Source organism: Sciurus carolinensis, chromosome X (assembly GCF_902686445.1).
Source record: "Sciurus carolinensis chromosome X, mSciCar1.2, whole genome shotgun sequence".
Classification (NCBI taxonomy): Eukaryota; Metazoa; Chordata; class Mammalia; order Rodentia; family Sciuridae; genus Sciurus; species Sciurus carolinensis.
The window spans coordinates 41,331,617-41,346,096 of record NC_062232.1 but is presented as its reverse complement, the minus strand read 5'-3'; the positions used below and the strand labels follow the sequence as shown (position 1 = coordinate 41,346,096).

Genomic DNA, 14,480 nt, shown 5'->3' with positions numbered 1-14,480 from the left:
TGCAGCATTCTTTCTATGATTTTTTTCAGCACCTGTGTATCACAGAATCCTAGGGCTCCTGAACATAGGAGAGGGAGTGTAGGAATGGATCTGAAGTATCTTCATATGAATTTCTGATTACTAATTAAAATAAGAAGAAAAAGAATACATCTCTTATTTTTAGAATGACTACAGATCCGCGATTTCCTCTGGGGACTTTCAACAAGAACTCTTTGATTGTGATTACTTCTAGAGAGGCAGTTGAGTTGATCACAAGAGTCAGGAAGAAATAATTTGGCTGTGGGTTGGGTAAGGATGGGCAGCATGATAGGCCACAATGCTAAGATTTCAGGGCTCTACACTTGTTTTCCCCCTAGACTGCTGCCATCCAACACTTAGAATCTGCAACCACTGAGTTGAACAAAATCCTGAAGGCCAAGTTCCCCACAGAGATGATCATTGCAACCAGGTCAGTATCCTTTCTCTCTTGTTCTTTGGGGATAATATTGCCCCTCACAGGCTCTTCCAGTGTCATACACAGGGCTAATTTTGATACCCTGGGGTGTTGAGGCCAAGGAAAGTATGTGATTATATTTCCAAATTGGATCTCTCCCAATGAAAACCTCCTTAATGAAAAGTTTAAGAAAAAAGGATGATATTGAAGTGAGAGCTCCTGCCACAACGAAAGCACAAAATCACAGGCTAGGTATTGGGAAGGAAGGTCACTGGAGAGAAACACAACATTCTAGACATTCAACACTACATATACCATGCTTTCCATCTTTGACACTGGGAAAATTCTGTATAGTACGTCCCTATAGCTGCTCTCTTATAACCTGAGTGACACATTCCCACTTCTAAATATGTGGGTCTTTCATTTTTCCCAGGTTCCTACTTAGGCTATCACTCTCTCTTTGCAACCAACTCCCCATAATAGTACTTTATTATCTAGGCCCTTGAATCAGAGATGATTGATCCAGGGCAAAAACCTGACCTGTTAAACCAAGTAAATGCTCTATTATGGAAAAGCAGAATTAGGACTAAAAATTCTAGTCAATCCACCTTAGTTACTTCACATGGAAAGTGGTTTGAAACTGAACTACAGTGGGAGTGGAGCATATTTCGCCATATATATGGAGCAAAAGCAAAGGGAGGAAGGTTGGGGAGAGAAAGACAGAAAGGGAGGAGAGATCAGGAAAAAGAGACAGAAAAAGGTGGAAGATAGAGACTGATGACATCTTTATAGACTTCTGGACCTCATGGTCCATGTCATATCATGCCATCCATCTTCTTTCTAGATTCCTGTGCTCGGCAGTGGAAGACTTTGTGGATGATATTGTAAAGGCCTGGAGTCATATAAAACAGAACAACACAGCAGTAGAGTCTGTGATTTTAAAAGTAAGTCTCTTTTCTTTTGTCTTATAGTTTTTGTGCAACTGGGGACCTTTTTACAATGAAAACAAATGTAAGAAAACACGTGATGCTTGTCTTTCTGTGCCTGGCTTATTCCCTTAACATGATGTCCTCTGGTTCCATTCATTTTCCTGAAAATGACATTATTTCATTCTTCATTATGACTGAATACTACACCATTGTGTATATATACCATATTTTATTTACCCATTAACCTGTTGAAGAACACCTAAGCTGATTACTTATCTTAGCTATTATGAATAGTGCCACAATAAAAATAGGCATACAGATATTTCATCTGTATGCTCACTTCATTTCCTTTGGATATATACCTGGGAGTAGGATAGCTGTATCATATTGTATCTCTGCTTTTAGTTATTTTGTGAAACCTCCATATTGTTTTCATAATGGTTGTACTAATTTACATTCCCACCAATAGTATATAAGGGTTTCTTGAATGAGATAGGAACTGGGAGGAAGAGGGAGGGTGAGGAAGGTGAGAGAGAGAAGGGAGGGAGGACATGATCAATATATAATACATGCATATGTGGAAATGTCACAGTGAAATCCATGAATTTGTACAATTAATATGCATAATAAAATTATGGAGAAAAAATGTAAAATACCTCACTAATAATTTTATATTGATTACACATTAAAATGGTAATATTTCAGATTATTTTAATAGGACAAATGTGCCTCTTATTGGGAATTGTAAAACAAAGGCGAGGAAGGGCAACTGTTAAGACTTCCTGATGGGGATGGTCCAACCTTGTCACCCTCGATTTTTTACCAAATGAAGAATGGCATTATGCATGCATACACACATGCTGTGTACTTAGCATATGCCAAACATCTGCCTACAACTAGACACAACTGTGCGCCAAGCATGTATGCGTGTGGTTGTATACCAGAACATGCTTGAAAATACATACATATAAACACATACTAGAATCGTGCCTACATTCACCTCTGTAACAACAATAGCTAACACATACATTGTACTTATTCTGTGCCAGAGACTCTTCTAAGTGCTCTTAATGTATCAATTTATTTAATCCTGACAGCTGCCCTAAAATATAAAGGGATAAAGAGATTAAGTAATTTGCTTCACATCATAAACTTTTAAGTGATGGAGCTAGAAATCAAAAACCATATATCATGCAGCAAATGTACGTCGTCAAACATACACACATACAAGGACAGCTAGCAACATCCATGCGGAGGCCATCCACGTCCACAGGAGCATGCCCATGAACATGCCAATCCAGAAATGTTTATCTTTCCGAGAGTTTTCCATGTTACACATCATTTTAAAAGCCAGTCTGACTCAAGAAAGACTTGGAAACATACACTGATGCCTGAGGCTACTCAGAAACAAATGATATATGTTTGATCCCCTAATGTCCTTTGGGTATCTCATCACATCTAGCCCAGTACTTCTTGCCCCATGCTTGATCTTCTCACTTGTGATTTTTCTATGTTCACAAAACTACTACCTTTTGTAATCTCTCCCCCTACCCTAGCTCCTTATTCTGTCCTGTCAATCTTTGGTCCCTCATAAAAATTCCCATTTCCTTCCTCCCTTTACAGAGCGACTTAATGTATGATAAGCTCAGTGTCCTGATTGATGTCCTGGCTGAGGAGGCAGCAGCTACCTCAGTTGAGAAAAGTGCTACAGTATGTACAGATGGTGGTAAGGCAGATGGAAAGCCCTTCGTCCCTCAAATAGACCACATAGCCAAGTGCAAATTGGAGCTGGCCACAAAGGCCCAGAATCTCCAGAAATCCTTGAAGCTCATCATATTCCAGATTGAACAAGGTATGAGATCCAGAGTTGTGGTGACTGAAGTAGGGGAAAGAGAAGGTTCCAGTGGATGGTTTATTGGTTTCCCTCACTCTGGGTTTGCTATCTGACCTCACTACCAAAATTTGACTAGATTCTGCATTTGTGTTGTATTGAAAGACAGTCCTCAGAGTACTGATTTGAAATGCTTTAGTCATGATAAATTGTCCCTTTGGCTACTCCTATCTCCCAGGCAGTCAGCTAATGCTAATCTTAAACAATTACAGGTGCTAAGTGCCCTGGCTCAAAGCTCTGTCATCTACCACCCCTGGTCATGGAACCTGCTCCTGTTTCTTTCCAACTTAGAAAATGGTGCTCATGTCTTCATATCTGGCAAAGTATTAAGCAGGGATAAGGGCACTAAAAATAATTGTAGGGGCCCTCACAATGATTGTCATTTCCCAGGACTCAGAAGAATACCCAAGCTTTTGACTCAGTATGAAAACTCTTCCAACTCCCCCGAATTCTTCACCTAAAATTTTGGTGACCACTTCTTCCACACAATGCTTCTTTTAAAAAGCAGATCAGAAGATGGTGAAAGACAAAATATGTTCTAATGGAATCACTGAAATTGAGTAGAAGTCCCAGGTAGCAAGGAAGTCCTATTGGCTGGCCTTTGACTTTTAGCCATAGTACCTTCCCCTGCCTTGGTGCCTATAGGTACAACCTCAGTCATGTTTCCGATAAATAAAGAAAATATCTCTTATGCATTGTGGAAGAATTAAACAGTTAGTTCACCTCTATTTCTATAGTTAGTTTCCAAGTAAATGAAGACCAGATTAATCTAAACAGCCATCACTGTCACAACTGAAACTCAATCTGTTCCATCAACATATATGTTAAATTTATAGGTTCAGCTTGCAGCTAAGGGGACAAATAAAGGTTACCTGGTAGGGTAGGAATTGAACCTAATAGCTTTTGCATAGGCTGAGCACCTGAGGTATACCACACATAGGCTGGGGAAAGGAAGGAGACATCTCAAATACCCTGGGTATGGGTGACACAATTGAGTGAAAGATTGGCATGGTTCTAGAGATCCAAGTGTAGACAAAAGTCATGTGAGTAAATGATCTAACAGAATGAAGGTAGAAGAGCAGAGGGTTTTCCACACTGTTCCCCGCATCCCTGGTCCCAAGTTTCTACTCACAACCACGTGTACGGATGACAGATAAAGAGTATCAGTAAGACAGAGAAAGTTCAGGCATGGATATGAAAGCCATGACAACACTGTAAGGAAACCAAACAAGCTGAGCACAGTGGTGCACACCAGAGGAGGACAGTAAGTTCAAGGTCAGCCTGCACAACATAGTGAACCTGATTAAAAAAAAAAAAAAGAATAAAATGAAAGAAAAAAGAAAAAGAAGGATAATACAAAAGGTATCATGGAGGAGATATGATGGTCAAATGGGAGTCTCCATTGTCTACACACACACATACCAGCATTAACTAACAAAAGAGATACTCAATAAATGTGACCAATCCTTCTTTCCCCGTATTCTTCCTTCTTTTTGTTCCTCTTTTCCTCTTTCCTTTCTTCCCTTCCCTTCCTTTCTTCTTTCCTTCCTTTCTTCCTTCCTTTCTTCCTTCCTTCCTTCCTTCCTTCCACTTTTTCTCTATAGTTCTGGATGAGGAAAGCAGACAGACATTATCAGTTAAGAACTTTACATCGACTTTCTTCCTGGAAGATGATGACTCAGAGGATTTTAACCAGATGAGCCCAAGACACCGTAAGGATCTTTCTCTTTTTCATCTGTTATTCTAGACTTATTCACTGCCACCTAGTTTCCAAAGAATTAGTATATTGTCTTCATACATCCTCTTTTAGTCATGAACCTACTCTGCAGTAGAGAGCCCCCCATTTTCAAGAAACCTTATACTATGAAATCTCTTGTCAATGACCAGAGTAATGATCCCATTACAAACGTTGAAAAGGCTATGCTGATGAAACTGAGATTTGAAGCAGTTTTCACTGCCAACAAGGAAGCATCCCAGCCTTACTATCTCTCAGTCAATGTCCCAGTTCATCTAAGGGGATCCCTCTTTGGAATGAGAACACTGCATGTTATTTAGGAGAAAGTCATGGAGGTTGACCCTCTACCAACAGAGAAAAATAAGATCAAGTACAAGCAGGCAGAAAGACTCTTAATATTTGCATCTGACACCAAGGAGATGTCCTTTGTGTCTAGGTTCTCGTCGTGGCACTTTGTCATCTATATCTTCTCTCAAAAGTGAAGACCTAGATAACCTTAACTTGGAACACTTACATTTTACACCTGAAACAATGTAAGTATCTAGTCCAATTACTTTTTAATGTCTTCTTCCTGGTTAAGAGCACAGTCTAGGAATAGAGTCAATTCCCAACTCTACTTACTAGTTGAATGACTACACAGTAACTTAATTAATGTGAGCCTCAATTTCCTCACATGTAATGAAGATAAATAGAACCTGCCACATAGGTTTGTTGAATTTATTGATTTCATATATGAAAAGTATTTGCAAATAAAATACTTGCATTGAGTAGTGTATGGCATTCAAAGTTCAGTGCTGTGTTAGCAGTTACTATTGTTATTATAAACACATAATACATGTTGGTTATTATTTCAAAGGACTTGGTTTTCCAATGCTGCCTTTAGCCATATATGGTTGAAGATACTAAAGAACAAATGGTCACTAAGGGACTAGGTAGCAAATCTAAGGACATATGTCTCACCAGTCCTACTCCTTTGGAATATTACCAGCAGCCAAATTCTTCCACATTCATTCATCTTGCACTCGATTAAGAACAGTTGAGACTGGGGTTGTAGCTCACTGGTGGAGCACTTGCCTAGCATGTGTGAGGCACTGGATTCAATTATCAGCACTGCATGTCAGTAAATAAAAATAATGGTCCATTGACAACTGAAAAAATATATTAAAAAATAAAAAAGAAGATCGGTTGGACATCAATTAGAGAAACTCCAATTTCAGGATTGAAGGCTAATTTCATATGAGGGATATTGGCTCAGTTGAGTAATGAATACAAAAGTTATCTGTGATTCGATAGCTGAACTGTATCCATTTTCAGATTCTCAAAAGAACACAACTAGTAATTATTTATGTTTTCTTAAATAATTTGTTTAAGAAAACAATTCTTATTCCTATCTCCAATCCCCACACCAGTCCACTTCATCACTGGCTTTACTCAGTGAGTTTTGATACATAGTGTTCCAGCAAGTGTTCAAAACCAGCTCTCAGGGAGAGGGAAGCTCTGATTTAATCTTGGTATAAACCTTCCATCATGGCCTATTTCAAGTCACTAATATAATGTCATTGAACATAAAGTTGGGAACGGATATGCATAATCAGTTTATATGAACTGGTATGACCTGGTTCTAGCACCCCAATAGTTTTGATGTCAACACCCTATATGAATGCAGGAAACTCAAAATTCTACTTGGCTTTTTTGGTGAGTGCATCTGCCCTCTTTTATAAGTCTTTCCCTCTGCAGACGTGGTCACTCTGCCTTTTGACATGAAAAGTATTACAAAGAAGTCAGATGTCACTAAAAGCAATAGAGCAGATTTAACTGCCATAATACATTTGTATGTGGTAGACTCAAAAGTTCATTATGAGAATAAGCCAATGACTCTCTTTCCCTCTATTATATTTGGAAAAATATGAGTCACTCTTACTTGAGGCCTCCAAAGATGACTAAGATCATGAATGTTACTTTTTTACTGAGTCCCAATCCATTGAAGCTTCCCAACTGGCTGGGAACCCTCTTACAGCTGACAGGCTAGTTGTTAACACAATAGGACATCCAAATGTGACTCTCAAGGGCATTATGCATTGTGCTTAATGTAGAGGAGGACTTCTTTCAGTGATTTTCCATCAGGCAGATGAAGTCTACAACCCAATGACAACATCACTTCCTTCCTGCATCATTCTGTCCTCTTCCTTGGCTCATTTCAGACGCTTCAAAGAAAAGTGTGTCATGAACAACTACTTTGGAATTGGACTGGATGCTAAAATTTCTCTGGAGTTCAATACCAGAAGAGAAGAACATCCAGGACAATACAAGTAAGGAAAAACAAAAACAAAAACTCCCCTTCCTACATGCAAACATGCAATGAGAACACATATGTATTACTACATCCCTTACCTCAGACAAGCAACAGAAAGAAAAGGGTCCTTGGAAAGTAAAATACACTAGTCCGAATACTAGCCTAATTGTTCAACTTGCTCCAAATGTTGGGCTGGTCTGTGATGACTGCACTGGCATCCTGAATTTGGGGTTCTCGTCATAGTCGAAACCTGTGAATTGCCATAAACATAGCTTCCTGTGTTAGTATTGTTGAGAACAGATTATATTGACTCATTTCAGCAAATCACCTATCTCTTATGTGTGGGAGAGCTTAAGTAGGTTCTAACAGGAGTTTTAGTTCTGCTTTCACTTGGAAAGATTACAGAATATCAAAGATCCCCCTACTTGTTTTTGGTATTCCTAACCTGGTTCCTCTAGACCTATTGATTTCATCCTATCAAGTATTGGCCCATTTGGCAACTTCTGATACATTTCTTCTACAGATATACCCTAAGGCAGCCTCAGAGTCCTTATAAATTGGGCTGGAGTTGTTGCTCAGTGGTAGAGCACTTGCCTGGCATGTGTGAGGCAGAGTTTGATTCTCAGCACTGCATGTAAATAAATAAAATAAAGGTCCATTAACAACTAAAAATATTTTTAAAAATTGAAACCATAGATAAAAAGATGCATGCCATTCCACCCCACCCCCGCCACTGCTGTTAGAATGTCTTTCTCAGAACAGACCAGGGGTGAAGAACAAGTATTTTATCAGATAGGTGGTTTACAAATAGTGTCTTCTAGTCCATTGCTTGTCTTTTCATTTTCTTAGTGAAATGTTCTAAAGTAAAATAGTTTTGAATTTTGATAAAGTCTAATTGTTTACATGTTTCCCTTATGAACTATGCTTTTAATGCCATATCTAAGAAATCTTTGCCTAACCCAAGGTCTTGAAAATTTGCTCCTAAGTTTTCTTTGAAAAAATTTTATTTTTAGTTCTTACATTCAAGTCTACAATCCACTTTGAGTTTTTTGTATATGATGTGGTTTAAATTCATCCTTTTGCATGAAGATATCCAATTATCCCAGCACCATGATTTTTTTTTTTGGGGGGGGAGGTGGTACCAGGGATTGAATTCAGGGGCACTCAACCACTGAGCCACATTCCAGCCCTATTTGTATTTTCTTTAGAGACAGGATCTCACTGAATTGCTTAGCACCTCGCTTTTGCTGAAGCTGGCTTCGAACTTGCAATACTCCTGCCTCACCCTCCCAAATTGCTGGGATTGCAGGTGTGAACCACCAAGCCCAGCAGCACCGCATTATTTTTTAAAACGCTATCCTTTCCACAGTGAATTGTGTTGGCATCTTTGTCAAAAATAAATAGATCCCAGATGCTCAGGAGTCTGAGGCAGGAGAATCATGAGTTGAAAGCCAGTCTCAGCAACTTAGCAAGGCCCTAAGCAACTCAGCAAGAACCTGTCTCTAAACAAAATATAAAAATGGGCTGGGGATGTGACTCAGTGGTTATGCACCCATGGGTTCAATCCCCAGTACCAAAAAAAAAAAAATCAATTGACTGTAAATGTAATGGTTTATTTCTGGACTCTTCAGTTTCACTGATCTATATACCTATCCTATGCAAGTAACAAATTGCCTTAATACCTGTGGCCTTATAGTAATTTTTAAATTGGAAGATGAAAGTCCTTCAACTTTGCCTTTCTTTTTCTAGAATTGTTTTGGTTGTTCTATGTGTTTTACATTCCCAGATAATGAAACCTCTGTTTTTATAGATAAGGAAACTAAAGTGCCCAGAAAAATTTTGGCTTCATATAGAGTTCAAATAATTTTGTGCTAGCTTTCTTACATTTCAGAACTCATTCCCTGACTGGGTAAGGTGGCACATGCCTATAATCCCAGTGACTTGGGAGGGTAAGGCAGGAGTCTAGCCTCAGAAAATTAGCAAAGCCCTAAGCAACTCAGTGAGACCCTGTCTCTAAATAAAAAAATAAAAATAAAAAATGGCTGGGGATATGATAAACACTCCTGGTACAAAAACAAAAAACGAAAACAAAAACAAAAAATCCTTCATCCCCTGTGGTAGCTCATGTGGTAGCTCATTTCTGCATCTACACTTTAAAAGTTCATAGTAAGCAATACTGATGATTATAGGCTGCCTGCTTGTTTTTATCAGATTCTACAGTCAGAAGGACCCTGTTCTTTCCACCACCATCCTATGTCTCCCAATTTCTTACTGTCTCATATTCTCTCCAATGGCACATTATCTAAAATATCCTTACTAAACCCAGCTAAGTATTTAATATAAGGCACTGGTGTTGGGAAAAGCCCTTCACTTTGTCAGAAAAGTCACTGCTTCAAAAAATTGCAGTCCAAGAGTCAGATATTTCATATAAAATTGATTCTCAGCAGCTGAAATCTTGCACTGCTGGAATGGCACATGCCAGGGTAACTGGTTTGCATCAGCCAGCTAGACTCACGGCTTTTTATGAGCATTGCTTTTGGGAAATAGCCTGTTCCTTCCAAGTCAGGATCAATATTTAGCAGCAAGGAGAAGTGGAAAATTTATCCATCAAAAGGATACTGAAACTTCAACAAGGCCCATGAATTCATTTCTGCACGGGTTTGCATAAGAACACCAGTTACACTATCCCAACAGCCCCTCTTGTGTCAGGTTTGGTTTGTTGTTGTTGTTTTGGTACCAGGGATTGAATCTAGGAGCCCTTAAGCACTGAGCAACCTCCCCAGCTCTTTTTATTTTATTTTTTCTTTATTTTGAGATGGAGTATCACTAAGTTTCTTAGGGCCTCACTAAATTTCTACAGCTGGTTTTGAAATTGCAGTCCTCCTGCTTCAACCTCCTGAGCCGCTGGGATTACAGGTGTGCACCACCATGCCCAGGCTCCATTTATCTTTATATTATTCACCTTATGACCATCTTTATCTTCCCATAGCAGCCGCTTTAAGAACAAGATATGGTATGGCCTTCTGGGAAGCAAGGAGCTTCTACAGCGCTCTTATAGGAAACTGGAAGAACGAGTGCATCTAGAGGTTAGTACAAAATGGAGTAATCCTTCCTGGGCATGGAGAAAGGAAACCTCATGGCCTTGGAAATCAACTTTCCACTATAACCTTGGTTATTACCAAGCTTTATCTGTGATCCTCACTCACAGCTCGTGGGAGAAAGGCCAGATGAGGAATTTCTATTATATGGATAAGCAAATGATAGTATGAAGAGAAGTTAGAGCCTTTCCCATCTCTCTAAATGTCCCTTCACATTGTTATCTGAAAGTCGGCTGATGAGAACTTATCTTTTCTTGCAGTGTGATGGAGAAGCCATCTCCTTGCCAAACCTGCAAGGCATTGTAGTGCTCAACATTACCAGTTATGCTGGAGGTGTCAACTTCTGGGGAAGCAACACAGCGACCACGGTGAGTATGGAACAAGGAATGGGGTGGAAGAAAGGCATGACCGACCCTGCTGAGATCTCTCAGAAAGGAGGGTTGGTCAACTGCAGTGGTAAGTGGACAATGAGGGGAAAGGTCAGAGACTGAGAACTTCTATTAGCAGCAACAAGAGACTCAATGTTTATTTTTTTAATGCATTTGTTTAGGTACCAGGGATTGAACCCAAGGGAGCTTAACCACTGAGCCACATCCCCAGCTCTTTTTTTTTTATTTTGAAACAGAGTCTCATTACGTTTCTTACAGCCTTGCTAAGTTGCTGAGGCTGGCTTCAAACCTGCACTCCTCCTGCCTCGGCTGCTGGGATTCCAGGCATGGGCCACCACACGCAGCTAGGCTGGTTTTTTAGGTAATTGCCATCCCAGAGCACAAGAATCAACCAAAGACCTCAGGATTAGGTCAACTCTTAGGTATTGCCTGAGCTTTAAAATTTTTACTTTTCAGATTGACAGGTCCTCAGATGGTATCCAGACTGTGTTCTTTTTTTTTTTTCCAATGAGGTCTGTCAATAAAATCTCCTGTGAAACTGGCCATGAACCCTTTCCTCTGCACTCACCCAAAAAGGCCACGAAGCCAATAAGACTGGCCTTGGGGATTTACAATGTTGGATTGGACAGGGAAGAAACTGACTGAGTTATGATCTCAAAAGTGGATAAGATTTGTGGTGACCTCAGTGTCCTTTACCCAGATTAGCTTCCTCACTTCTTCCTTTCTCCTTTTAATAATGCAGTTTTTCCACTTTTCTTGAACTAGAAAATTGTCAATGAGAGTTTTCAAAACAACCTCGTTTGTTATAGACAAAGTATGGTTTCTCAAGGGTGGGAAATGTGATACAGTCTTCCTCCTTAGGAATATGAGGCTCCTGCAATAGATGATGGGAAGCTGGAGGTGGTGGCAATCTTTGGTTCTGTTCAGATGGCCATGTCCCGTATCATCAACCTGCATCATCACCGCATTGCCCAGGTAGGCAGGGGTTAGATTGGTACCAGAAAGGAGTTGAGTTTCCCATCTGCAACCCAGGATGTGGGGGTAAACCCAGGAATTAATTGGGCATAAAAGTTTCAGAGTGGAGGACGCAGGTTATCTGATGGGTATCAAGGTGCTGGCTGAGATTGGAAATAGGGGTAGCAGAGACCAAAGGGGCAAATACCTCATAGGAAGTGGGTGTTTCTCTGGCATAATCTAATTCATATTTTTGCTAGTGCTACTTCAAGCACACATTTAGGACACAATTGTGAGATTATCAGATTGGTCTGTAGTGGTTGCTTCACTTTTCTCCCCTATTTCCTCTCCTCTTCTTTGGCAGTGCCGTGAGTTGATGATAACCATTGATGGTGAAGAAGGTATCCCAGTGCAGGTGGATGGGGAGGCCTGGGTCCAGAGGCCAGGTATTATCAAGATTAGATACAAGAATGCTGCCCAGATGCTGATGAGAGATCGGGTAAGAGGGGAAAGGCTGGCATTGGGCTCCCACACTGCTTTATCCATAGCTGTCATATGACTACTGAATATTTGCAGTCAAGTAGAATTTCTCATATGAGGGCTCCATGGCCCTTTCATCACAGTCACCTGGGGTGCTGGTTATAAATGCATACTCCTGTGACCCATACCAGGTCTACTGGACAGAATGGGGAGCAGTGGTACTCAGGAGCCTGCATTTGTAAACAAGTTCCTCAAGGCATTCTGATATATATTGACATTTGCAAACCTCTGTCCAAAAGAGCAAGACAAGGAGCTTTCTTCTGTAGTTTTAGACAAAAGTTATCTTCCACTCTCCAATGCTCAGAGAACTTTAGATCTTAGATGGCAACAGAGAAATCTGATCTTTCAACAATATATTTAATTTGCATTGATGGTCTTTAGTTTCCTCTAAGCTTCCTTAAAATGCTGCATTCATAAATGTCGCCCACTTCACCCAAATCTTCTGAAGCTACAAAGGAGTCATTATTGCTGAACATATAGCTGTTCAGTGCTAGGAGGCTGTCTTCTACTCTGACCTGTGTACAGTCCATAGAAACAGTAAAAGAGGGAATGGGACATCTGATTTATAAGCTGTTTACTTTGTTCTGGGTAATTTACATGTATTGCCTCACATGCATCCCCCAAACAATCCTGAGATGGATACACTTATTTCCATTTTGGGACGTTAAATAACTTGCTCATGGCCACAAAATTGATAAATGACAGAAGTATGATTGAAAATTGGATTAGGTATGTCTGGCTCTAAACTCTATCACAACATATTGCTTAGATTTTGCAAAGAAAAAAACATGAAATGTACTCTACTCTTTTATCTGTCATGATGCCCTCATATAGTACCTTCTGGAAGGCAGACATCTGATTCAAGACTGGTGTCCTATGATCCAGCATATTGATGACAAAACCAAAACTAAAAGTGTCTAGTACAGAAGAGATGTTGAAGAAAAGGATAGGTAGCTGTATAGACAGGTGTACAGGAGAATGGACAGAGGACCCTCATTCCCTATTTACCTACTGTACCCACACATTACCCACAAATGTCAGACTCATAGACATACCTGTCATGTACCTTCTTAGCTACAGCAATTCTTAGGGCATGCCACTATTTTCATCTCTAGGACTTTGAGAATTCAATGAAAATGTGGGCATGCAAGCATACTGAAATTCAAGCTGCCCCTCAACCCCAGCTGGACTCCCAGGAATCTCAAGATAGCCTCTCTGATGAGGAGTATGCCCAGATGCAGCACTTAGCTCGGCTTGCAGAAAACCTCATTAGCAGGTAAGTGGACTGGCCTAGATACAAGGATGGGAAACTCAAGAAAGGATAGGGAGAAGCAGCCAATTTGTCTGCTGGAAACTGGGGAGCCTGGCCTCAGGCATCTCACCTAGTGCTCCGAACATTGACTGAGCCCCTGACAATCCATGGAGGAAATATTCCTTATACTTAGCAATAAACCAGTTTGGAAATTTCCCAATAGGCACAGAGGTGAATTTTGGTGGCTTCCTACTGCCCCAGACCCAACAGGTTAAAGAGTGTTTATCCTTACTCTTAATTATCAGAAGGGCCTTGGAGTTTCTGGAGTCAGCAACCCCTCCCCTATTTTAGTCTCCCACTCTCCTCAATTTCCTAGAATCTTAATTCAGGTTAGACAAAAGTGAATATGTAGAGAAGAGTAGAAACATTTTCAAGTATCAGTGGCTCCCTTGAGAAGAGCAAAAATAACAAAAGGGAGTAAAAAGTCCAAATCCAATACCTAGGATTTTCATTTCTCCCCTTTTGGCCCAACCCACCAGCACTCCATATCAGAAATGCTAAATTCCCAGCTCATCTATCTGTCCTTGCTTTATTTACAGACTCAATGACCTCAGCAAGGTCCACCAGCATGTGTCTGTCCTTATGGATTCTGTGAATGCCAGTGCTAACATCCTGAATGATATATTTTATGGCCAAGATAGTGGCAATGAGGCAGGAGCAGCTCCCTGTACTCCCATTGAGGTAAGGAGAAAGGGGCAGATGAAGGAATGGAGTCACACTAAACAGGAAAGGAGATGAACAGGGAAGAAGAACCAGATGCTAGGTGAAGAAACTGGTCAAATTATATGGCATGAAACTGATGGATAGAGTGGACAGGAAGGCAGGCATATCTTGACTTGTCAGAGGGCCAAGATGGTTGCTGGGGGAATCACACAATAAATTTGATCATCCTGAGAACTAGCCCTC

At 40.3% G+C, this 14,480-nt stretch overlaps 1 protein-coding gene across 1 annotated transcript in view; it reads left to right on the top strand.

Annotated features, from left to right (window-relative positions):
• The window catches only part of Dgkk (diacylglycerol kinase kappa), a 132,697-nt gene that overhangs the window by 108,423 nt on the left and 9,794 nt on the right, over positions 1 to 14,480 (top strand). Inside the window, exons 13-24 of the mRNA XM_047537008.1 lie at positions 357 to 448; positions 1,278 to 1,377; positions 2,986 to 3,214; positions 4,858 to 4,965; positions 5,425 to 5,521; positions 7,190 to 7,297; positions 10,271 to 10,367; positions 10,640 to 10,747; positions 11,630 to 11,743; positions 12,087 to 12,221; positions 13,378 to 13,538; positions 14,114 to 14,255. Coding sequence (XP_047392964.1) covers positions 357 to 448; positions 1,278 to 1,377; positions 2,986 to 3,214; positions 4,858 to 4,965; positions 5,425 to 5,521; positions 7,190 to 7,297; positions 10,271 to 10,367; positions 10,640 to 10,747; positions 11,630 to 11,743; positions 12,087 to 12,221; positions 13,378 to 13,538; positions 14,114 to 14,255 — 1,491 coding nt within the window. The remainder of the gene's footprint in view (positions 1 to 356; positions 449 to 1,277; positions 1,378 to 2,985; positions 3,215 to 4,857; positions 4,966 to 5,424; positions 5,522 to 7,189; positions 7,298 to 10,270; positions 10,368 to 10,639; positions 10,748 to 11,629; positions 11,744 to 12,086; positions 12,222 to 13,377; positions 13,539 to 14,113; positions 14,256 to 14,480) is intronic.